This window comes from Hippopotamus amphibius, chromosome 8 (assembly GCF_030028045.1).
Source record: "Hippopotamus amphibius kiboko isolate mHipAmp2 chromosome 8, mHipAmp2.hap2, whole genome shotgun sequence".
Taxonomy (NCBI): domain Eukaryota; kingdom Metazoa; phylum Chordata; class Mammalia; order Artiodactyla; family Hippopotamidae; genus Hippopotamus; species Hippopotamus amphibius.
Genome location: NC_080193.1, coordinates 5,470,434 through 5,496,139, shown reverse-complemented (window position 1 = coordinate 5,496,139; position 25,706 = coordinate 5,470,434). Strand labels below are relative to the sequence as shown.

Sequence of the window (25,706 nt, the reverse complement as noted above, 5' to 3'; positions counted from 1 at the left end):
ATTAAAATTAAAGACATTGTGTGCACTTTTATTTTAGTTAAAATACCTATATACATTTGTGTGAATCTGTGCAAACATTATTATATAGAAAGCTGTACAAGGACTTCCCTGGTGGCAGAGTGGTTAAGAATCCACCTGCCAAAGCTGGGGAAACGGGTTCAATCCCTGGTCTGGGAAGATCCCACATGCCGAAGAGCAACTAAGCCTGTGTGCTACAACTACTGAGCCCAAGTGCCACAACTACTGAAGCCCACACACCTAGAGCCTGTGCTCCACAACAAGAGAAGCCACCGAACTGAGAAGCCCGTGCACCGCAACGAAGAGTAGACCCCATTCGCCACAACTAGGGAAAGCCCGTGCACAGCAACAAATACATAACACAGCCAATAAATAAATAGATAGATAAAAAGAAAGATGTACAGAAAAAATTCCAGATAGTTATGTATAAAGGTATTAATAGTAGTAATCACTGTATTGGTAATGTAATGGGGGGGATTTTTTGCTTGTTTTATGTTTTCCAATTTTATACAATGCACACATGCAGCTTTTGTAACAATAAAAGGTTTTTCTTTTTAAATAAAGCCACTTTCATTTAAAAATTTCTTATAGAAATATCTGTGAGTTATCAATCTGTGGATCTCTGGGTTATCAATTTAATTATAACTACGATTTTGAAGGTAAGTTTATATTGTTTAAATAATATTTACAGTATAAACAAGTATTTTCTTTGGTTCATAGCGAATACACATTCAATGAACATGATATGTTACAAGCATCATATTTGCATTATATTGTTGTCTCTGGTTTCCTCCTGCACAAAATACCAATCTGCTACTGAAGAGACACCAAAATAAAATTAAATACTATTAATTTTCAATTTAAACATCAGGCTTTGTCTCTTAACAGTTTTTTAAAAATAGCAATCATTCAAAAGAAGCAAGAATTGTAACCAACAAAGAAAAAAATACTGCTTCTGTTTTTAGGAGAAACAAGTAGTAATTATTAATAGGTAATAAAAACTAATTAATAAGAACTATGGGGTAAAGCAAACAGCTTGCAGTTACAAGTTTATTATTTTTAATAATACATACAAACACATTGTCAAATATCAACCTATATTTAGCAGCCTTTCATAATACAACTGTGTGGTGTGAGAGATTTTCTTTCACTGTTCCTCAAGTACTCACAAGGATTTCTTGGGTCACAGAAAAGTGACAGGGACAGGAAGAGGCTTGAGGTTTTTGTTTGCGGTTTTTTCTTTGTGGGTTTTTTTTTTTCCTTTGTGGTTTTAGCTTTATTTTGGGGGGTTTGGGGTTTGTTTCTTTTGGGGGGAGAGGGGTTTTGTTTTTTTGGTTTGGCAGTTTTGTTTGCTTTGGAGCGGGTTTTTAAATAGAGTTAATTAGCAAAAGATAAACAACAAGTACCAAATCCCTACCACACTCAAGGCATTGTTCTAAATATCTACCTACATTCTCTTTTACTTAACAATTCTTTGAGACGGATATTACTGTTCCATTATACACATGAGAACACTGGATATATAACAGTTAAGATTTGTCAAAAACTCAAACTAATAAGTTAGCAAAGCCAAAACTTAGACATACGAACCTAGATTTGCATCCATACTTGATCTTTCAAAGACCATTCTTCCTCACTACTTTCAAGGAAAGATCTGAAACAGAAAACTGGAACAGACTACAACTAAATGATGAAGTTAAAGGATATATCCAGAACTCAATTGTATTTCTTCTATATACTAACAATGAACTAGTGATGAACAATGATGTGAAATGAAATGTTAAGAACAGTACCATGTACAACAGCATCTAACAGAATAAAATAAATACTTAGGAATAAATTTTGGAAGAAGTCTAAGACTTGGGCCTGAAAACTACAAAACATCATTGAAAGGACAGATTAAACACAATCTCTATAAAAATCCTAGCTACTCTTGGGCAGAAATTGATAAGCTGATCCTAAAATCCATATGTAAGGGACCCAGAAAAGTCCAAACAGTTTTGAAAAAGAACAAAGTTATAGGACTAACACTTAATTTCAAAACCCATTACAAACCTATCACAAAACAACTGTAACCAAATAGTGTTGTACTAGCATAAGGGTAGACAACAGAATAAGACTGAGAATCCAGAAATAAAACCTAACACATAGTCAGCTGATTTTCAATAAGGGTGCAAAGACCACTCAATGGGATAAGAATAGTCTTTTCAAAATATAGTGCTGGGACAACAGGATCAGCATATGCAAAAGAATGAATCTGGACCACTGCCTTACACCATACGCAAAAATTAACTCAAAATAGATTGACAACCTAAATATAAGGACTGAAAACATAAAACTCTTAGAAGAAAGCATAGGGGTAAACCTTCATGACCTTGAATTTGGCAATGTATTCTTAGATATGACACCAAAAGCATGAGCAACAAAAGAAAAAATAGATAATTTGGATTTCATCACAATTAAAACTTTTTTTGCAACAAAGCACATTGTCAAAAAAAAGTGAAAAAGCAACCTACACAATGGGAGAAAACACTTGCAAATCATATATCTGATTTGATATCCAAAATATTTTTAAAATGCCTACAACTCAATAATAAAAAGACAACCCAACTAAAAACTGGACCCCCCCCCCCCGCCCCCGAAAGGGACAAAGGATTTGAACAGAAATTTCTCGAAAGATACACAAATGGCCAGTAAGCACACAAAAAAATATATGCCCAACATCATTAGTCGTCAAGGAAATGCAAATCAAAATTACAATGAGATTTAACACCTACTAGGATGGCTAAATTAAGAGAAACTATAACAAGTACTGACAAGATTGTAAAACTCTCGTACACTGCTGATGGGAATGCAAAATGATGCAATGCCCTAGGAAATAGTTTTTCAACTATTCTAAAAGTTAAAATAGAATTACCATATAACCCAGCAATTGGGATATGCCCAAGAGAAAAGAAAACATATGTCCACACTAAAACTTGTACACAAATGTTCATAGCAGCATTATTCATTATAACCAAAAAGTAACGGGGGAAAACCCATGTTTATCAACACATGAAAAGATAAATGTATATCTGTTCAATTAAATATTATTCAGCAATAAACAAATGATACATGTACAACATGGATAAATCTCAAAAACACTGTCCTAAGTGAAAGAAGCCAGTCACAAAAGACTATATATTGTAAAATTAATTACATCTCAACAGCGTTGAGTTTTTCTCGAAGACACTTAAAAAAAAGGTCATGGGGATGTTATGTACAACATGGTGACTATAGTTAATAACACTCTACTGTATATTTGATAGTTGTTAAAAGAGTAGATCTTAAAAGTTCTCATCACAAGAAAAAAATGTGTAATTATGTATGGTAATGGATTTTAACTAGACTTATTGTGGTGATTACTTTGCTATATATATAAATAGCAAGTCATGTTGTACACCTGACACTAATATGTTACATGTCAATTACATTGAAATCTCAATTAAAATAATGAATTTTTAAAAAGACATCTGCATGAACTACAAAAATGAAACACCGAGAGAAAAAAAGCACCTAATTTTCAATTTTTATTTTTCAGATGCAATCTCAATCCCTAAAATTTTGTCTTCCTATACATTCATATTTTGTCCACGAACACACGAACAACAGCAGACTCAAACAATTCTACTTTAGCATTGACTCTGAACTAAACATAAATCTCAGTTTCAAAATATCACATAAAGATTACAAATATTCAGAAGTTTAAGCAAATTGCCAACTTTTTTGAATAAACAGTAATTTAGATTTGCTTTAATGAAAATGTAAACATTTACCTGCCTCAAAAGAACAAAATCCTATAAGCCTAATGTTCCCAAATGATGAAGAGAAAGAAATATGCAATTTTTTTATTCATAACTTAGTTTCAGAATTAATTTTAACCTAAATAGGATATACACAGCTGATGGTTTATACTAAGCAATGTATACCCTGCTTTTGCCTAAAACATACTGAAAACAAGGCATTTATAAACAGTCGCAAAAGCTAAGTTGGGACCTGAGAAAAATCACATCATACAGTAAATCTGACAGAAATAATAACTTCAAAAAGCTCCTGAGAATACCTCAAGAACTCCTATTTTGGAAACTCCCTATGTCATCTAGTCTTTCTACAAATATTTAATGATCATCTACCATGTGCCAAGCACTGCGCCTGATACCAGGATGCCATGGTGAGCAATGAGCAAATCAGGTCCCTGCTCGCAGGAAGTTTACACTAAAATAGTGCTCATCAAATGTGCCTGATCATAACTTAGGAGCTTGTTAAAAATTCAAAATCTGCTTCCCTGCCTTGGAGAGTCTGAGTCCGTGGGCCTGGGGTGAGTTGTGACGCCTGTATTTTTAACAAGCGCTACAGATTATCCCTATGCCCTGGCTGTTTGGGGGCCCCAATGCCCGGGGGCATCCCATCCTATCCAGCTGGAGCCACACCTCAAGTTCATTTCAATCAGCTTCCTCCACCTGGACCGATAAATACCCCAAACACAGCACCACGCTGAGGTGAATGTAAAGCATTCCAAAATCACTCTGTGCTGAGACGCCGAAAAACTTGCTGCCTTCCGAGGACGGACAGCTCACTCCCTTAGATTCCAGCTGGGGCTGTCTGCACCTGAGCTTCCCGAGCTGTGCCGACACAGCGCAGCTGCGCCGACCTGTCTCCCAGCCGCTGCGGTCTACCTCTCCCGTGGGCCCAGGTCACGGGCAGCCACCGGTCCGCGGCGGGGGAGGCAAGGGCTTGGCACCGCGCGCATTAGGCGCCGACTGTATACCCCTCACCTCGTCCTCGCGCGCGCACATACACACTCCCGCGGAAACTGAGGCGAGCAAGCACCAGACCGTGTCCCGCCGCCAAGCGGCGCGAGGCAGGGCTCGAACCCGGACGGTGGGGCGGGATCCGCCTCGCGGGCGCTCGTCAGCCGCTGAGGCCCGGCCCGGCTCGCACCGACAGAGTTTCACAAAGAAAGTCTCCCGGCCCGCGCCCCTCACGCACTTACCGGAGCCGGCGCCGGCGGTGATTCGGGATCCCGCCGCCTACGGCTCCGTGCCGGGGTAGACCCCGAAGTGGGCTCGGGCGCCGGCGGCGGCGACTGCTCCATCCCCGCGGGGCCCTGGCCGCGTCCGCCTCGAGCTAACGGTCCGGCCAGCTAGGCGTGCGCGCCGGCCCCGCGCGCCATGTTCCCGCCGTGCCGCGCGCTGCCGCGGCGACCCACACCGCTCCCCCCCGCCCCCCCACCAACCGCGCACGCGCGCACTCGCCGCGCACGCTCCCCGCGCGCCCCGCCTCGCGCCCTCCGGAGCCGGCCGCTGTTCCCAGCGTTGCGGCCACCCCCTCTACACCCGTCCCGCTCGGCGGGAGAGCTCGCTGTTCTGGGCTGGGCGCCGCCGCCTGCCGCACTGCGAACGACGCCAGACCAGAGCCCTCGGCCCCTCCTTGGCACTGCCCCTTTTGCTTCACCTGCTTGGGCTTGAGGAGATGGTCAGGGCCAAGAAGCCCCGGGGGAAGGACGCAGCTAAGGTGATGAGATCCCCATCGCGGAGGTGTGTAAGCACGTGCGCGAGCCTAAGTAGCACAGTTGATGTCCACATCCCTGGAAAGCCAGACTCAATGGAGAACCATGAGTTCGAGTCCCGCATCTCCACTTACCGTTGCCTAATTAAGGTCAGGTCTCCAGGAGCCTATTTCTCCTTAACCGGGAAGGTCCAACAATTAAGGCAAATTGGGAGGACTTGAAGTAATCCAGATAAAATGTCAACACCTGGCACTTACCAAATGGTAATCCGGTGACTTTTTAAGTAATTTTGTTTTATGGTCAAAAACCAAGGGCTCGTGGGATGAATTGGGAGATTGGAATTACCGTATATACATTACTATTAAGAAAAAAATTATCGGGCTTCCTAGGTGGCGCAGTGGTTAAGAATCTGCCTGCCAATGCAGAGGTCACAGGTTCGATCCCTGCTCCAGGAAGATCCCACATGCCGGGGAGCAACTAAGCCCGTGTGCCACAAAAAAAAATAAAATAAAATAAAGAAAAAAATTATCAAGTTGTACACTTTAAATATAAGCAGCTTATTGTATGTCCGTTATATCTCAATATAACTTCTTAAAAAAACAAAACCAAAAAACCAAGGGCTCTTGAAAAGGGAAATTTCTATTCAAGGCTTCCCTCCACTTCTTGCAAACTGGGAAACCTTGAAGAAGTCATTTGACAGACCCAGAGAGCCTTGATCTCAATCTGCAAAGGGAGGATTGGAAGTAATACCTTATGGGGTTGAGGTGAGCTTTCCGATGAGGCGCACACATCTCTGAGCACAATGCCTGGCACACACCAAGCTCTCCAAGCTTCAGTGGTATAATTCCAGCCCTATCCTTCCAAGACTCCTAAAAGTTTAATGACGGGGGCTCTAATCCCAGACCCTGTGGTATAATTAGCTAGAAGGAGGTTCGCTCAACCTTGGGGCTGGAGGGACTCTTAGTTCCCATATCCTCACTTTCCATTCTCTGCCCCAAACCTCTCTGAAAACCCTAAAGTTGGCACAAAAACAACAGCAGAGAATGTTTTCCCTAGTTTAAAAAAAAAAAGTGTCCAAGGGTCTCTTGGAGTTTGTAAATGGTTAAATTTATTAGTCTGGCCTTTTCCAGACACAAGTGACCAAAAATTTAAAAAAAAAAATTTTTTTAATTTAAAAAATTCAACCTGGAGGAAAACAATTAAGGGAATAATTGCAAAGTCCTGGGTTGTACTTACTTAAGGCATAGCTGGATCCAGGTGCTCAAACATTAACCTCAGTCTTTCTTTAATCTCTCTCAGCTCTGCTTCCCTCTGTGATGACTTCATTCTCATGCAGTTTTCTCCACATAGTGTCCTGGGCAGCTCCTAGCTCACACCTACCACGGTAGGGTGAATAATGGCCTCCAAAGATGTTCTTATCCTAATTCCCAGAACTTATGAATATGTAACTTTATGTATTCACAGCAGGAGCTATTTCCCAGTAGTCCCAGTCAGTCTTGGGTTTTCTTCCATTGGACCCATGTGGGTCACGTGCACCTACCTGCCTGAGCCAATCACAGCAAGACTGGCCAGATCTTACTACATGCAGGCCCTCTAGGAAGGGAGTGGGGTCGGCCCTGCCAGAAGGACGTGGGGAGGGGCCAGTAGGAGGAGGGATTCCCCTCCCCCAGAAAAATAGGGTTGCAATTTCCTCAAGAGGCATCAGGTTCAGGACTGACACAAATTAAGAGCTGTCTATTGCACCATCATCAAGGCACAGCAGGTCCACCACAGAGCAACGTGTCTGTCCGTCAAAAGGGAGTGGCAGTTACTTAAGTCACTGGGTAATGCCCCTCCACCTCTGCTCCCACCACCCACCCCAGGCCTGGCATTTCCCAAATCTGCTTTGTCAAAGGCATCTCAGTTATCCAACCCACCTTGCGTGAACCCCAAAAAGCTAAACAGATGATGTTACTTCCCTGCTCAAGAACTTTCTATGGTTCCCTCCCACCTTTAATGATAGAAGCCAACATTGACAGATCCCTTACCAGGCACTGTAAATGCAACTTCCACCACTGAATCCTCAGAAATGCCATATTAAGACGGTACTCTTCTTGCACCCATTTTACAGGAAATAAAAGCTCAGCAATTGGAAGTAACTTGTCCAAAGGCAAAGGTCAGAAGTGCAGAGCTCAGACTGCCACAATATAGCTCCTACTACTCATGTTGCCATCCCAGCTCCATTTGCTGGTTTCAAAGTACTGTGCCTACCTCCAGCTGGGTGGTCAGTGGGAGGAACTCTACCAGGGGAGGAGACTCTAGGGACCCTTCGGCTTCTATTGGGGGGGGGGGACGACTGACACTTTGGTACCATCTCCCCCTCCCCCTATGACTTCATGGGATAGGGAAAAATAATTCCCTGGAAAGAAAAATGGGAGTATGAGGCTACAAAGAGGCAATGGATGCTGGGTGTCCCCAGATCAGCAGCTGATGTCTCTCCAATAGTGAGTACATTAGTTTCCTCTGGCTGCTGTAACAAATTACCACAAATTGGGCAGCTAAAAAAACCACACATTTATTCCTTTAAGTTTTGTAGAACTCTGAAATCAATTTCACTTGGCTAAAGTCAAGGTGTAAAGGAAAAGGACTGGTTGGAGGCTCTGAGGGGAGAATCCATGTCCTTGCTTTTCGTCAGCTTCTGGTGACTGCCTGTAGTCCTTGCCTTGTGGCTTCTTCCTCTGTTTTCAAAGAGCACCATTCCGTCTCTTCTGAATGACTCTTCCTGTGTTCCTCTTAAAAGGAACATTGCGATGACACTGGGCCCACCTTGATAAAACAGGATAATCTTCCCATCTCAAGATCCTTCACTTAATCATATTTGCAAAGTCTCTTTTGCCGTGTAAAGTTACATATTCATAAATTCTAGGGATTAGGATAAGAACATCTTTGGAGGCCATTATTCATCCTACCATGATAGGTATAATCAAAGAGAGCTAATACAAAGTCCTCTGCAAACAGAGAAGGGCTGGCTGACAACCCCAAGAGGAAAAGGTGCCCTAAGAAACCACAGCCTTCACATTAAATATTCAAATGAGCTAAAACCCATCTAACTTGGCAATCTCAGCCTCATTCCTTTAAATATGCAAACCACCTAAATCCCCATCCAGCCCTCAGCAACAGGCCAGCCAAGCCCCAGAATGCTTGCACACCCTTCTAATTTCCATTGCCCACCACCACCCTCATTGCCCGGGGCGACAGCTGTGTGCCCCTCACCCTCCCCTAGCTGGCTCACAAGTGGCAACTGAACCAAGGCACTCAACTCACGGCATGGTCAGCAAGCTATAATGTGGTCAGAAAGAGGCAAGAGGAGCCTGCCATTAGAACTGCCTGGGCTCCTGATGGCTCCCAGGCCCAGCCCTCTCTAAGGCTGAAGCAAATCCCCTTTTCCATCATGTAATATGAATAGGCCTCTGTTCCCTGTCACCAAGATGTCCCAACTTCCACAGATCATGGGTTTGTACCCATTCACCATGATTGAACACACTGACATTCAAGATTTAGACATCAGTCTCACATGAGTTTTGTCAGTGTGAGTCAACATCCCTGAGTCTGATCGAATAAGGGACAGAGGAGATGAGGAACATGAATTTGAGTCAGAAAGCCCTGGGTTGGGTCCCAGCTTTGCCACTTCCTAGCTGTGTGACATTGGGCAAGTGGCCTTACTCCTTTAGCCTGGATTCCTCACCTATAACATGAGGGTGATCACAGGACTTAGCCCATAGAATCACTAGACAAAACCAACCTAGGGAAGCACTTTACATAGGACCTCTTTGGTCATCATTGGGTCAACATGCCTACATGCCTTATATACGTTTCCAAAATCCAAACAGCTCTGAAACTAGAGGGTCCTCCATAACTCATGTGGCAAAAAAAAGATGGACCTTAAGTGACATGAAGCTACTGTTTTCTCTTTCTCTTCTTACTGTGAATATTTGCTGAAGTATTAAAGTGTTTGGTTATAGGACTCACCTGGGTATTACACATAACAGTCGATGTTCCTGGTCCTCTTCCTAAAATCAGGAAATTTCTGAATTTCACAACTTATCTGGCTCTCTGGTTTCAGGGACAATAAGGGTGAGAATGGGACTCTAAAACTGGCCCATGGGAGAATTTCCTGGCAGTTCAGTTGTTAGGACTCCCAAGCATCCATTGCAGGGGGCACGAATTCGATCCCTGGTTGGGGAACTAAGATCCTGAAAGCCACACGGCCAATAAAAATAAAAAGTAAAACTTTTTTAATTAAAAAAATGAAAAAGGGCTTCCTAGGTGGCGCAGTGGTTGAGAATCCGCCTGCCAATGCAGGGGACACGGGTTCGATCCCTGCTCCAGGAAGATCCCAAAAAAAAAAAAGAGAAAGAAAGAAAAAAGTGAAAAAAACTGGCCCATGGTATACGCTTCAAGGTACTGACCATCTTGTAAGGACTCTGGCTGGCCAATCTCAACAAACCCTACCTCGACTCACTGTGCCCCTTCCCCTGCAACTTTCTAAGGGGCCTTTACAATTTGTATGCAGCTCACCCAGGGATACATCTTAAGAAAGCTGCCTGGTTACAGCCAAGATAGAAGCACCAGAGGAAAGGTACACAACTTCAAATACTCACACACTAAAGGAGTGTAACTAAGAGCTGATCAACAAGCAGAAGCAAAATGCCCAGGTTCCATTACATTTTGAATTGTGTATTTATGATTGTGGAAAAGTAACTGTTCTGCTAATGAAAATATAAACTATACAAAACAGATTTAAAGAACATGGCAGCAGGGTTCAAGAAGGTACATTTCTTTTGTGGTCTACCGGTGTTCATGAGACAGCAGCGCATACAGCCAGGCGCTTTGTGGGGTCAGCATCCTCTGCTTCCCCTTCGAGAAGCCGCTTTCGACTTGTGGAAGGCTGCAAGTAAAAGAAAGGGGAGAGATGTTCAAAGAAAACCTCTGGCTTCATTATGATTTATCAAAGTTTCCCAATATACTTCCAGTAAACTTGGAGCATTTCATGTGAAACTTCTAGGACCAAGAATCCCAGTTGTCCTCATTGACTCTGGATCCCCACCACACCCCTCCCAGACTCAGACATGCTTATCAGACTGACATTTCTCTCCCTTGAGGCCTCCAACCACTCAGTGATGTCTATTCAAAGTAAGCAACATAACCAGCCTTCTCTTGGGTGTCTTCTCCTAAATTATGAAATGTAAAGAGACCACTTCCAGGGAGCCTTGTCTTACTCTTTTGCGGGAAGACTATCTTTTTTGTGCCTTTGTTTTCCCATTTATAAAACTGCAAGGGAGCAGTTTACCAAAAGAAGGCAGGATAGGAATGAACAGATACAGATACTTACAAAGAACTTTAGAGGAATAAGATTATAATCAGAAATCATCGGACTTCCTAGGTGGCGCAGTGGGTAAGAATCTGCCTGCCAATGCAGGGGACATGGGTTCAAGCCCTGCCCCAAGAAGATACCACATGCTGCACAGCAACTAAGCCCGTGCACCACAACTGTTGAGCCTGCACTCTAGAGCCCATGAGCCACAACTACTGAGCCCATGTGCCGCAACTACTGAAGCCCATGTGCCTAGAGCCCGTGCTCTGCAACAGAAAGGCCACCACAATGAGAAGCCCACACACCACAACAAAGAATAGGCCCCGCTTGCTGCAACTAGAGAAAGCCCGCGTGCAGCAACAAAGACCCAACACAGCCAATAAAATAAATAAATTTATAAAAAAAAAAAAGAAATCATCAACAACACTCCCCCAAATTTTGGAATTTTCAACAAATTTAAATCTGAGCCTCTAACAAGTCTTCCAATCTTGCCTTACAGGAGACTTCTTGAGTGACAACCCCTAGCTGTGCTTCTCTAATGCGTTAAACATACTCTTCATTATTAAATCTTCTAAAGGTACCAGAGCAGATCAAGCTAAAACAAAGTATCTACTACATTATTCCTTACAAAAAAATGTTAAGCAATCGCTGCTAAAGAGACTATTCAAAGTCCTCATCCTCCCTTCATCGGCTCTTTAAACTTAGCCTACATTTAATGACCACCAACCAGAATACCTGGGCAGGAACCTGGGGCAGAGCCATCGACTTATCTTCTTCAAAAAGCAAATTCTTAAATTTTCTCTTCATTTCCTCATCCTGTGAAGAAGTGAAAAACATAAGTAGGCTGTGAATGAGGGAAAGAAAGCTCCTGAAGGGCAGGGCTAGGATGCCCCCAGAAACAGGAAGTGGGCTAAGATGGGGGGGGGGGGGCGCGGGGAGAAGAAGAGGGAAAAGCCTAATTAGCACTCAGCAGTCAGTCAACACCCTCTGAACTAAACCCATAAGCCTACGAGCTCTGGGTGGGTCAGAGAGAACCACAGAGCTTAGTAGTCAAAGACTTTCAGAACCAGCATCCCAGATCCCAAGAGATGGCAATCAGGATGTCAGAGGCTGGGGCTGGCTCCACGCTGCTCCCCAGATCTTTCCAGGAGGTCCCTCCTCCTACTGCCAATAATGAGGCCAGTTATTGGGGCCACCCTAACAAAGCAACCCTGCACCCTAGGCAAATTCACCCAGCAAGCACTGCACAAGTTGCCAGAAGGACTTCAAGCCCACAACATCCCAGAGCTCATGAGAAAAAAAAGTGAACAAGCATTTCCTGCTGCTGGAAGGGGAAATGAGGGGTGGGGCAAGATACCCAGAAAACTCCTGCCCACCTGCATGCATGCTCACTTCTGTAGGGCTCAAGAGTTTGTATCTGGGATCCCTGAGAGGTGACAGCCCTCCCTACCTTCAGAAAGGTGAAACACCCATGACTAGAACTGTGGGCTATGGGGCCAGCTGAAAGCTGAGCTAGCCACTCACAAGCAGCACATGCAGAATACAGACCCAGAGCAGCCCAATTCCAAATTCCCATGTACTTGCCCATCCAACCCCCGATCCACTCCTCCCACTATGCCAAGTACACCATGGTGGGTGGGGAGAAAGGACCTAGAAGTGAAGGCCTTCAACATTCAGCAATTTGATAGATGCAGAAATATTAGTGCTCGAGGATGAATTCACCTGTTCTGCATCTAATAGCTAGAATCACCTGCTTCCATCATTGTTTATTGCATCACTCAGTGAGCTCCCCACTGCCCAAGCGCCAAGTTCATCCGGATTCCACTCCACACTCTCCTGTAGGATCTCACTTCTCAGGCAAGGCCACTCTCAAAGGTCCATCCCTTATTTCCTCCTACACCTGTTTACAGCCTCCGCTGGGAATGCCCTCTGTGCCTTCCTGTTCACCCACCTCATCCACCTTCCTCATTCACTCAGTGAACAAACAGTTCTTGAGGACCCTTAGATGCCAGGCACTGTAATAAGCACAGGGGCCTCCGTATTAGAGGGACCCAATCAATGTTGAAAATGCTATTCGCCCGTTGTTATGGCAACTGAATTGTGATTGTTATGACTGAACAGTGTGAGTTATGACTCATATGCTGAAGCCCAACCCCCAGTATTGTGACTGTATTTGGAGAGAGGGCCTTTAAACAGATAATTAAAATGAGGCTCTTAACTTAAATATAAGACGACATTATAAAACCCCTAGAAGGGAATATAGGCAAAACATTCTCTGACATAAATCATACCAATTTTTTCTTAGGTCAGTCTCCCAAGGCAAATAGAAATAAAAGCAAAAATAAACAAATACGACCTTTTCACAAGTTTTTGTACAGCAAAGGAAACCACAAACAAAACTAAAGGACAACCTACAGCTCATACAGCTCAATAATAAAAAAACAAACAACCCAATTAAAAAATGGGCAGAAGACCTAAATAGACATTTCTCCAAAGAAGACATATAGATGGCCAACAGGCACATGAAAAGATGCTCAACATCACTAATTATTAGAGAAATGCAAATCAAAATTATAATGAGGTACCACCTCACACTGGTCAGAATGTCCATCATTAAAAATCCTACAAATAAGAAAAGCTGGAAAGTGTTTGGAGAAAAGGAAACCCTCCTACACTATTGGTGAGAATATATATTGGTGCAGCCACTATGGAAAACAGCATGCAGGCTCCTCAGAAAACTAAAAACAGAGCTACCATATGAGCGAGCAATCCTACTCCTGGGCATATATCTGGACAAAACTATAATTCAAAAAGATACATGCACCCCTATGTTCATGGCAGCACTATTCATAATCGCCAAGACATGGAAGCAACCTAAATGTCCACCGACAGGTGAATGGATAAAGAAGATGTGGTACATAAAACATAATGGAATACTACTCAGCCATAAAAAAGAATGAAATAATGTCATTTGCAGGAACATGGATGGTTGGAACCAGAGATCATCATACTAAGGGAAGTAAGTCAGAAAGAGAAAGACAAATACCATATGATAGGAAGTTGCTGTATAACAAAGGGAGTTCAACTCGAGGATGGAAGATGCCTTAGAGGACTGGGACAGGGGCGGGGGGGGGGGAGAGTCGAGGGAGGGAGCGAATACGGGGATATGTGTATAAAAACAGATGATTGAACTTGGTGTACCCCCCCCCAAAAAAAAATACCATATGATAGCACTTATATGTGGAATCCAAAATATGACACAAATGAACTTATCTACAAAACAGAAACAGACTCACAGATATAAAGAACAGACTTGTGGTTGCCAAGGGGGAGTGGGGTTGGGAGAGGGATGGATTGGGAGTTTGGGATTAGCAGATGCAAAGTATTATATAGAGGACAAGCAACAAGGTCCTACTGTAGAGCACAGGGAACTATAGTCAATATCCTGTGATAAACCATAACGGAAAATATAAAAAAGAATATATATGTATAACTGAGTCACTTCGCTGCACAGCAGAAATTAACACATCGTAAACCAACTATACTTCAATAAAATAAATTTTCTGTTTAAATTGGGCCCTAATCCATTATGTCTGGTGTCCTCATAAGAAGAGAAAAAGACACCAGGGATGTGAGCACACAGAAAAAAGACCAAGTGAGGACACAGAGAGAAGGCAGCCACCTGTAGGGCAAGGAAAGAGGACTCAGGAGAAACCAAACCTGCTGGCAACTTGAAATTGGACTTCAAGCCTCCAGAATTGTGAGAAAATAAATTTCTATTGTTTAAGCCACCCAGTCAATGATATTCTGTTATGGCACCCCAAGCAAACTAATACAGCTATGTCATCTCCAGGCCACCTGCCCTTAGACCCTCTCCACACCGTGTGAACCAGTGGATACTGGAAGTCCCATGGGCAGTGGCCCTGTCTCATCCTAGGGATCCCCCATACTCTGCACCTACCCCCATTACTGCATGTATCCCATTGCTCTGTAGTCAGGGTCAGCCTCCATCCCTACTGTATATCCACAGTGCCTAACAGTGCTTGACACATGAGCTCCTTACCTGTCCTCTGAAAGAATGAAAGAATGAATGAATGAATGAATGAATGAATACATGAAGAGATGAAACCATGCAGCCAAACAGAACTGACCACAAGCCTATTTAGGCTTGCATTTAAAACAAGTCACCAGTTGGGAATTCCCTGGAGGTCCTGTGGTTAGGACTCCATGCTTTCACTGCCGGGGCCCAGGTTCAATCCCAGGTGGGGGAACTAAGATCCCACAAGCCATGCAGCGTGGCTAAAAGTAAAAATAAAAACAAGTCATCAATAAGCAATAATCTGAAAAAGGAGTTCATTTTTAGGTAGAATATGTACCTGTAAATACCCTTCCCTTGAGATTGTAGACATACAATCTATTCAAAAATACTACATGGTGGGACTTCCCTGGTGGCACAGTGGTTGAGAATCCACCTGCCAACGCAGGGGACATGGGTTCAATCCCTTGTCCGGAAAGATCCCACATGCCATGGAGCAACTAAGCCCCTGAGTCACAACTACTGAGCCCACACACTTAGAGCCCGTGGTCCACAACGAGAAGCCTCTGCAATGAGAAGCCAGCACACCGCAACAAAGAGTAGCCCCAGCTCACCACAACTAGAAAAAGCCCGCAGCAACAAAGACCCTACGCAGCCAAAACAAAATTATTTATTTATTTATTTTTAAAAAAGTACTACATTGTAATATGCTTCCAAGTTAAGCAGGAAGGAATTCTCTACTTCAAGAAGTGAACATGAAGTCAAACGTAGATATACGGGATGCTCCCAAAACTGGACACTGCTAATGACAAAAAAGAGATCAGAACTCACATTCCAAATACTCAGTCCAGTGCCAGACCCACAAAACCATTTAGTTTCTTCAAAATTTATTTTCCAAAAATAAAACCTAAACTGTCAGCAGGTGATTTATGTGGACAATTGGCATCCTTGTGCTCACTGAATGTTCACTCCATGTTTTGCTGCAAAAATAAAATGTGGATAAAAGAGTATTCAAGTGAGTCCCCTGTGGCAGCATTGAACTTCACCTCTTCCTTGGTTGTTAACAATTTTGAGAAAAAAAGTACAAGAGAAATAGGCTATGCTTGTTTGTACATTCCAGGCAGATGTAAACCCTGTTCCCAGGCCTAACTGGCAAGCTCTGTTTTTTTCAAGACTAACACAGCTCCTCCACCTCCATATCTGGCCCCCAAGAGTTTCCCTATTAAGGCACACAAAAAGAGCCAAGAGGAATGTTTTTCTTTTTCATCAAAATTAAGTCCCCACATGCAAAGGCACCCTTTGTTTCCAGATTCCTTTTCTCCAGGGTCCTGGAGTTTCAAATCTGTGTGGTCTATTAAGTGCTAAATCATCTGACAGATTTTTTTCTGCTGTTTCCAGGGCAACATCCCAAACACATATATCTACTTTTTTTTTTTCTTGTAAGGATTTCTTGTTCTCAACCTGAGCTGGCCTGAGCAGAAGTATTAGGTGTGGAGGGTTGGAAGGCAGAAAGAATGAGGACAGTCTTCTCAGAGTCCCAGAAGCACAGTGCTGAGACTAGATAGCCCAAGGAGTTCCTGGGCTAGAAATTCCCAGAGTATCTGAGCCTCCAGCTCAAGCAACCTGGTTAAGTCCCCCACCCCCACAGGAAACAGAGACCAAATGAAAGTTAACAGAAAGGGGTATGGCTGGCTGTGCTGAAAGGAACTCCACTTAAAAGAAGACCTGGCATCCATCAGAAAGCCTGCCCAAGGCTGTAGTGAATTCTAAAACCAAAGACTAGCCCAGCAAAGCTACAAAGGACTTCCAACTCTGGCAGCTCAAATGAGGTCAGCGCATAATCTAATGGCAGCCACAACCGCCAGCAGGGACACAGAGGTAATGCAGACTTGAAAGGCACAGGTGACAGTCTGCTAACAGCATGCTTACTCACCACCACCAAGAAGGAGAACCCCTCATGCCCAATCACTTGAGCTTATGAAATAGCCAGACTCTCCCCCTAGGAGGCTGTTCCCCTCCTCCCACCTCTGCTTCCCTGATCTAAGGTTGAAGATGGCTGGAATGCAGACCATCCTACCTGTCTGGGGTAAGGGGTTTGAGAGAAGAGAAGGACACAGCTGGGGCTGAAGGTTCAGAGCTAGAACAACCTCTCAAAGGAACACAACCAAACACAACTGAACTGCAGACTCAGGGAAGCCAAGAGGAAGCAAGACAGGCCATAAAGTGAGCTTGTCCATCCACGTCAAGTTGTAAAGGTTGCACACAAACACAAGACACACCCACACCCACACCCATAGACATACATACACACATCCACACACCTAAAGCTCAATCTTTAAAAATTGCATTAAACAGACCCAACAAACAAATGCATGTTTTCATTCTCTTCCCCATCTCACAGGCACAGTTCAGGGCTGCCCAGGTATTTCAGGCTGGCAGGCAGTGCCCCATACACACCTGAAGCCATGGGTGTCTTAAAGCTTCTTCTGTCGTAAAACGCGCCTTTGGATCCACTATCAACAACTTCCTGACGAGGTCCAGAGCTAAAGCCATAAGATAATTTGGCAAATCACAGTGAGAAGGATAAAAACATTGTCAGCAAAATGAGAGTGTGCCAGAATCACAGGCCAACATCCAGAAAGAGGAGAGAGGGGGTGAGGTCATGATGATCAGCAGGCACGGTGGGCAGGGCCCCTAACCCTCCCCACTCTCTGTATTGGTCCGAATGCTCTAGAACACCAGGAATGACCACGATGCTCCGCATCGCTCCCTGCTCGGACATCACAACCTCTTGGCTCTCCGTTCCTGCTCTCCTTGATGGATTCAACTTCAAACTAATTAAAGCTGAACTCCCCCCAGTTCTAAAACACTCAGGATGTTCAGCCAACTCTCTCCAAGACCCACGGAGTGATGGCGAAGAGTTCCTCAGCCAGCTAGAGCTCACTCCTTGGAATCACAGGCTTGGCAGAAATAAAGCTTGACAGAGGGCAACAAGTGGAGGCTGGCTGTATATCGCAACAATATTATTCCTCAGACTCTCCCACACTTAACACAGTTATCTGTGTTACCTTGTATGATGTTTAGTTTTAGTTTTCTACTTTTTTTTTGAGAATTACAAAGTTACCCTTTTAAATTCTAAAACGCAAAGTAACTAATTACATTTAGCTCTTGCCCTGCTTACTAATTCAAAGGAGACCTTTTAACTAAAAAGTACCCATTATTTTGCATGCTTAAATAGCTAACCAGGCACAGTGAGTATATTACACTTAATCCTCACAAAAACCCCTTACAGTAGGAGTTTATTGTGCCTCATTTTATACATAAATGAAATGGAGACCCAGAGAGGTTAAGTAACTTGCCTAAGGTCACACAGCTAGGAAGCAGCAGACCTGGGACACGAGCCTACATCAGCCTGGCTCTGGAGCCCAAGTTCCTAATAACTTCCTTTGCCTCTCAAATGGTGCAAAACTAACAACAGAAAATAAGAACAGGATTGACAGAAGAAAACATCATGGAATTCAAAAAGAAACTCCCACCACAGCACACACACATTGTAGCAAACCACAAATTCTTAACCCTTTCGTATCATACCCTTCTCTGAGACCTCTGCCCAGACTTCGGGAATGAAGTTGTATTTTCCACTGGTGATCTGATCCTTCAGTGACACTTGAGTCTTATGCTCAGAGAAAGGTGGATACCCACTAAGGCTTAATATTGGTAAAGAGAGAAAGGAAAAGAAATCAAGTGGCATTCTCAGTGGCATTCGGACATATCGATTTATTTTTCAGCATAATGAAAAATTAGGTGTTGCTTTAAATCAATGGTCAAAACAGTGACCTAAATTAAACACAAGCTCTCCACCTGGACACATTTCTGATCTCACCTAAATACCTCCAACCAGAGTCTCTTCTGATTTCACCTAAATACCTCCAACCAGAGTCTGAAGTGATGAGAACTTTTTCTTACCAAATGAAAAGAATAACTCCTAAACTCCAGCAGTCCACAGCACGGTTATATCCAGCAGTCCCAAAGGAATTAAGAACCTCAGGCGCCAGGTAAGTGGGGGTACCACATAAGGTTCTCATCAGAGAGGTCTCCCCCAAAATCTTGGACTGCCCAAAATCAGTAATCTAAAGTAAGGACAAAAGGGAATCACTTTTAACGATGTCACAAAATAAAGAGTAACAGTCTGCCAGTCCCAAAAGACATGCAGGTTAGAACAGTTCCTGTCCTATGGTTCATACTGCTGTTAATCTGGAATCTACACATTCCTGTCTTTGTAAGGTAATTTAAACTCTGCAAGTTATTTAATTTTGCTTAAATGAAAATTCCTGAGCTAAGGAAATTCATGGCCCATGCTTTCTCCCAACTCAGATCTGTGTTCTCTGTAACCTTACAAAACACTTATAACCCTAACAGACACTCTAGAATTCTTATTAGTTATTCCCGGTTCTTCGTAGACCCCAGTTTCTCAACCTTGACTGCAAACTGGAATACCTGAAGAGCCCGAGAAAAATACTTACACCTGGGTGCCACCTGCAGCAATTCTGAGGTGTAGCCTTGGTGTCATGACTTTTTTTTTTTAATCAACAGGGGATTCTAAAATGAAGCCAGGCTTGGGAAGTACTGTTTTAGACAGAGGAAGACAGGGAATGTGTTTCTCCCATCTAGACCCCTCCTTCCTCCCCTTGAAGATGAAAGTGGTCTGTACACAGTGGAGCTCAATAAATGCTCATTAGCATCTGGATTGAAGCAATACCATCTGATCTCTAAAAGAACTGCTAAGAGTGGAAAGGTCAAGTTCTCTACCTTTTTATGCCCCCACTTTTTACTTGATGAATTTAAAAACAGTTTCTAAACAGAAATCTACTGGAATGGTCACATACAGAATATACAGTTCTTACCTTTATAAGACAGTCCTCTTTTTGAGATGCAAGTAGAACATTCTCTGGCTTTAAGTCCCGATGTATAATGCCATTTTCGTGAAGGTACTAATAGAAAGAGAGGCATGACACTCAGATTTGTGGAGTAGGTGTGTGAGTAGACACACACACACACACACCTTATAGTTGGATGAAACGGTAAGCCATGTTACAACCATATCCCCCCAAATCACAGAAAACCACTGGATAAATGGACTAGTGTTTACAAATTTGTTTGCAGGAAAACCTCTAAAAAGTAGAAAAAATGAAAAAGGCAACTTATGACAGTAGACATTTTACTTCACTCTTCAAGATAATAACTATCCCTTCACACTGGCAGAAACACCATGTGTCAATTTCAATAATAAAAATGTAAATGGTGATATAAATATAATGAGACCATCTTAAACTTTAAAAATTCCACCAAAATAGGGTATTTGATTATTCCATCCCTAAGAATATTTTTAAAGAAACTCTGTAAAGTACACATATGTAAATTATCTGTTTGAACACCCAGAGTTAACAAATTCCTTGATGCAAAGATTAGTCTTTGAAAACTCTATGGCTGAAATAGAATGGTGATATTTCTTTGTGTATTCATTTTTATATATTAAGTCATATTTGTTTAGAAAAAAAAATTTCCCACGTATGCTGATCTCCACTCAGTTTATCTTAATATTTTGTATAAGGTTGGGAAAAAACCACTGAGAGAGTAAAGCACTGGTTAGGTGTTTATGGCTTCAGTTTTCTCTGGATATCCCTCTGGCCTCGAGCAAAAATCCTCCAAAACATTTCTACTGGGAAAGGGACCTGGTGAAGCCACCAGGATGGGCACTCACGTAGACCAGCCCCAGGAAAATCTTCCTCAACCCTCACTCAATGCAAGGGCTGCTCCCAATCACTGTGTTTCTTGCACACAGTAGGTTTTCAAGGGAAGAGACCTTGGCAGGGAACTGCCACAACCAAGTCTGGGTTGAGAAAGGGGGATGTTCTCTGAAGCATGGAGGGTGCCATGAGCTGTTCCCCCACCAAACACTTGCCCCAATATTGCTGAGAAGGCAGCACACCTGCCTACTGCAGTTAAGAGGATGCTACCTATGCAGGAAACCCCTAGCACTGTGCCACAGGGGAGTGACCTGTCCTCTACCTGCCCAGCAGAGGTAAGGGGGATTTCTGCAAGGATCAGGCAGCAATAGAGATCCCTGCACCTCCAAGCTAAAGAGAAGCCAAGTGGGACTGTATGTTTATTTCTTTAACTTCCTTTTTTTTACTCTCTTAAGCTTCACAGCAAGAGCTTTCTCATCTGAGTCAAAGGGGTGGGATATTTTTGCCAAGAACAGAACAACCCACACACAGACTCTGCTCTCTGGGTTTTTTTAATCCCCAGTCCCTCATTTTCTGCCTAACTTGGAGAGTAATTCACCTAAAAGAAAGTAGGTTGTCAAAAATAGCAAGGGCTACTCTTACCTGCACAGCCAGGAGCATTTGGTAAAAATAGAGTTTGCATGTAGCTTCCTTCAGGCGCTTATTCCCCGCGACCCTATCAAACAGCTCTCCTCCTTCCATCCTGAAACATACAGGCAAAGCAGGGGGTTCATTCCTGGAAGGAAATTCACTTGGAGAGAAGATAATAACACAAACAAAACAAACTCATTAAGACAAGCAAAGTTTTTATTCACTGGTGACTTCCATTTGTAAAGGCAGTGAGGTAATAACCCTCCTCCACAATAAAGATGTGCAGTTCAGAAACTAAGTAACAAGGAAAGATGAAGGAAGAGTGAGGTGGGCATTGGAGACACTTGGGGAGCTTTTAAAAAATAGAATGCAGGAGTTTGCATTTTTATTGTGCAGCTCAGGTGGTCCTAAGACTGGCATAGAGGAGAAAGCAGGAGCCTACAATCTGACAACCCGGGTCTGAACCCCAGCTCCACCACCTCCCAGCTGTGGGACTCTGGGTGAGTTACACAACCTCTCTGAGCTGGTTTCTACCTCCTCAAAAAATGGGGATAAAATCCCAGCTACCTTGATGGCTGTTGCAAAAATTTAGAGACAACTGATGTAGATAACGCCCCTGGCACAGTGGAGATGATTGACAAGATTATTGAATCCCTCTGCAATTCAGTTCCCATTTCTGTAAAGTGGAGCTAAGAACAGTTAACTCACCAGGAATTTGTAAATTACCTGGATGAAAGTTAGGAAGGTTAAATGAGTCAATCCCTGTGAAGTGGTTAGAGCTGGACTTGGCTCATAGTAAGTGCTTAATTAGTATCAGCTACTGTTATTGTATTATTATTATTATTATTACTATTACTATTATTATTAAACTGTTTTAACTAGATCTGGACAGATAACAATCTATTTCACAGCAACGGATATTCCCTTAAGCAATACAAGGGCCATCCAGTCTCTCCCAGTGCTATGACTGGGGCTGCCGTTTACTCTATAATCTTAATGGTCAACCAGTATAGCCACTGTTGGCCGCTCAGGAGTTAAAGCCTGGCCTGTCTGCCATGACAGCCGCTCCCAGAAACACTGCACGTTTATGCCGAACGAACATCAAAACAGGCCTCTTCCAGGAATGAGACAGGACATTATTTTAATCACACCAAATAAACCTGTAAGAAAACCAGCACCTGAAAGATACTCAGGTGTCACCAGGCAGCCTGGTACTGTGAGCTTGAGCAAAAAGGGCCACCCAGGCCAGTTATTTCAGAGTAATAACACGCACCTGTGTTTAAGCACCTAGTGTGCCAAGTGCTCTGCTGGAGGCCTTCTGGTCCTCAGAGCATTTGATGCTTATGACTCTGCACATGGGGGTATCATTATTGCCCCCATTCAACACAAGGGAGCATGAGACTCAGAGAGGTGAAGTAGACCAACCCATGGGCAGAGAGCTAATCACCAGCAGAGCGGAATTCAAACCCAGGCCTCAAATCCACATGCCTCTGGAAACACTAGAGGGATTTTAAAATTGATATTAACCCCAAATGCACACTTTGTGGGACCCCCACCACTTACGTACATTGAGGGTCCCCAGGATGAGAAATACAAGCCAGCATAGACTCTTCGGTGACTTATAAGCATTTAAATGGAAGCCAAAAAAAAGTTTACTACTCACAATTCCAAAACAATATAATAATCTTCGGCATCAAAAAAGTCTTTAATCTTGATGATACAAGGCTAAAAGGGGAAAAGAGAAAAAGTAGTGAGAAGCTCCCCAAGAGGAAAACCACAAGAGCAGAACTCGGGACAACCACCCAAGGAGTCAAGGAGGCCAAGACCAGACATCTGGCCCCCTGCCTTGGCACACTCTGAAGTCCACGCAAGGGAGGAGGCAGAACACAATGTAGCTGGCTCCTCAGTGAGAACATACAAGAAACTCTCCACCCCACCAAGCTGGCAAGAGAGCAATTCATGCTTCACATGCAAGGCTGGTGCCAAGGAAGGCAGGCCAGTCTCTTCCCAGCCTTCCTCCTCACTGTCCCAGAGCACAGGGACTCACAGACACCTAAGGAACCTGGGAGCCTGGCAGGTAGCATGAGCAAAGGAAGCAGGCCAGGTGGGGAACCCAGCCATGCTGCCAGACAGTAGGGCTATTCAGCTCCAGGCAACTGGCACCACAGGGGACCCCATGCGACAAGATCCTCCATTTTCCGTGGGAAGAGGGAAATTCTAGTTTCACATGAACTCTACAGCACATCTGTGGGGTGGAGGAGAGACACACACACACCTGTGCCTAATAGTTTGTGACCTCTGATCAATGCTGGGTGCATTTGCCAAAGAACAAGGGAGAACAGTATTGTACAGTTTAAAATGCATATTTAACAGCATGATTTTATGCTGAGAACACACCTATTTAAAAAAAAAAGAAAAAGAAAGAAAACACCTTTTTTTTAAAAAAACTTTTTTTTTAAGGTTTTTTCTATGTGGAACATTTTTTAAAGTTTTTATTGAATTTGTTACAATACTGCTTCTGTTTTCTGTTTCAGTTTTTTGGCCGCAAGGCATGTGGGATCTTAGCTCCTCCACCAGGGATTGAACCCTCACCCCCTGCACTGGAACACAAAGTCCCAACCACTGAACTGCCAGGGAAGTCCCACACCTATTGTTTTTATTTTATTATTTTTTTTAATAAACTTATTTATTTATTTCTTTACTTATTGGCTGTGTTGGGCCTTCGTTGCTGCACACGGACTTTCTCTAATTGCTACGAGCAGGGGCTACTCTTCATCGTGGTGCACAGGCTCCTCATTGCAGTGGCTTCTCTTGTTGTGGAGCACGGGCTCTAGGCATGTGGGCTTCCATGGTTGTGGGTCACGGACTCTAGAGCACAGGCTCAATAGTTGTGGCACACAGGATTAGTTGCTCCACAGCATGTGGGATCTTCCTAGAGCACGGCTCGAACCTGTGTCCCCTGCATTGGCAGGCGGATTCTTAACCACCACGCCACCTAGGAAGTCCCCCTATTGTTTTTATAGTACAAAGGACAGACAGTAAAGCTAGTGGTTGGGATAAAAAAAAAAAAAACAATGTGGTGGGTACCTATCAGGGATATACACTCCCACCTAGCAGAGAAAAGGATTGTGGTTATGTCAGAATTAAAGGAAGGAGAGCTAAAAGATTTTTAGATTTTAGATTAAAAGAGTAGCTAAACCTGCCAGAGTGATCTTCCTACAAACCAAATTTCATCACTTCTATCGCTCTGATTAAAATCCTCCAAGTGGCACCTCCCCATGATGAACTCTTAGACAGTGGTGCATGAATGCCCCACCACGTACCCAGCATGATGGATCGTGGAAACACAATGCCAAGTGGAAAAGGCAAGTCTTGAAAGACTTCAAAGGGTATGAGGTAGATTCAGTCGTATGGTCAAGTTTTCGTTCTTAAATTAATGGTGAGTTCAAAGGTGTTCATTTTATTGGTTTGCTTTATAATTTATACTTACTATTTTACATATACACTGCTATGTATAACATAGATAACTAATGAGAACCTACTATATAGCACAGGGAACTCTACTCAATGCTCTATGGTGAACTAAATGGAAAGGAAATCTAAAAAAGAGTGGATATATGTATACATATAACTGATTCACTTTGCTGCACAGCAGAAACTAACATAATATTGTAGAGCAGCTCTAGTCCAGTAAAACATAACTTCTAAAAAATTCTTTAAAAAAAAAATGTGAAAGAGTTTTTAAATGCAGGGAGGGAGATTAGGAAAGAGGTAAAGGTGATGTTTATAAACCTTTTAGCACTATCTGACTCTAGATATATACATGTGATATCTTGATAAAATGAAAGGAAAAGCAGAAGAAAAGACACACACATGGAAAAGGAACAGGAGATGAAAGGAAGGAATGGAAACATCTTGGTCTGCTTGGCTTCATCACTGCCAGTGCCAGTGCCCTTCTGGGAATCGGTGGGGCCAGGAGCTGACAGAGCAGGAAGAGTACCCACTAGACGGAGCCAGCACGGGCTGCCTCCAGTCCCCACTATCGCCAGGGCCATGGGCTGCAGCTGTCACTGAAGCTGAAAGTGTCTCTCAGAAACCAGAGGCCACCAACCCAGATCCTCCAGGTCCTACAGGGCAAAGGGTAAGGAATTACAGGTCCCTGCTATTCCCCAAGTGTGTTCCCTCTGCTGAAAGCTTTAGGAGCACATCTCATTCAAGTCTCACACTGACCTCTGAGGTAAGTATCCCAGTCTCCACTGTACAGATGAGGGAACAGAGGCTATGTAAAATGAAATCACCTGCTCAGAGCAAGGATGGGAACCCAGGTCCGTCTCCCCCCTAGACTAAAGCCATATAAGAGGAGGGATGGCCAAG

At 43.4% G+C, this 25,706-nt stretch overlaps 2 protein-coding genes across 16 annotated transcripts in view; both read right to left on the bottom strand.

The window, feature by feature from the left end:
- TTC28 (tetratricopeptide repeat domain 28) overlaps positions 1-5,272 on the bottom strand; it is a 586,106-nt gene extending 580,834 nt beyond the window's left edge. For all 7 annotated transcript variants that reach the window (XR_009055063.1, XR_009055064.1, XR_009055062.1 and 4 more), the window contains exon 1: positions 5,051-5,272. Coding sequence is in view for 3 of the 7 variants with exons in the window: in XM_057745050.1 (XP_057601033.1) it covers positions 5,051-5,152 (102 nt within the window). In the remaining 4 variants the exon portion in view is untranslated. The remainder of the gene's footprint in view (positions 1-5,050) is intronic.
- A 4,999-nt stretch (positions 5,273-10,271) lies between these two features.
- Positions 10,272-25,706, bottom strand: part of CHEK2 (checkpoint kinase 2) — a 36,453-nt gene continuing 21,018 nt past the window's right edge. For 4 of the 9 annotated variants that reach the window (XM_057746858.1, XM_057746857.1, XM_057746856.1 and 1 more), the window contains 8 exons: positions 22,996-23,057; positions 21,345-21,444; positions 19,860-19,946; positions 18,922-19,085; positions 18,547-18,662; positions 17,413-17,498; positions 11,647-11,735; positions 10,272-10,493 (listed from right to left, as the gene is read on the bottom strand). In XM_057746858.1, the coding sequence (XP_057602841.1) occupies positions 10,394-10,493; positions 11,647-11,735; positions 17,413-17,498; positions 18,547-18,662; positions 18,922-19,085; positions 19,860-19,946; positions 21,345-21,444; positions 22,996-23,057 (804 nt within the window). In that variant the 3' untranslated portion in view covers positions 10,272-10,393. Of the gene's footprint in view, positions 10,494-11,646; positions 11,736-17,412; positions 17,499-18,546; positions 18,663-18,921; positions 19,086-19,859; positions 19,947-21,344; positions 21,445-22,995; positions 23,058-25,706 lie in introns of those variants that run through there. The other 5 variants (XM_057746860.1, XM_057746861.1, XR_009055201.1 and 2 more) reach the window with 5 other exon arrangements.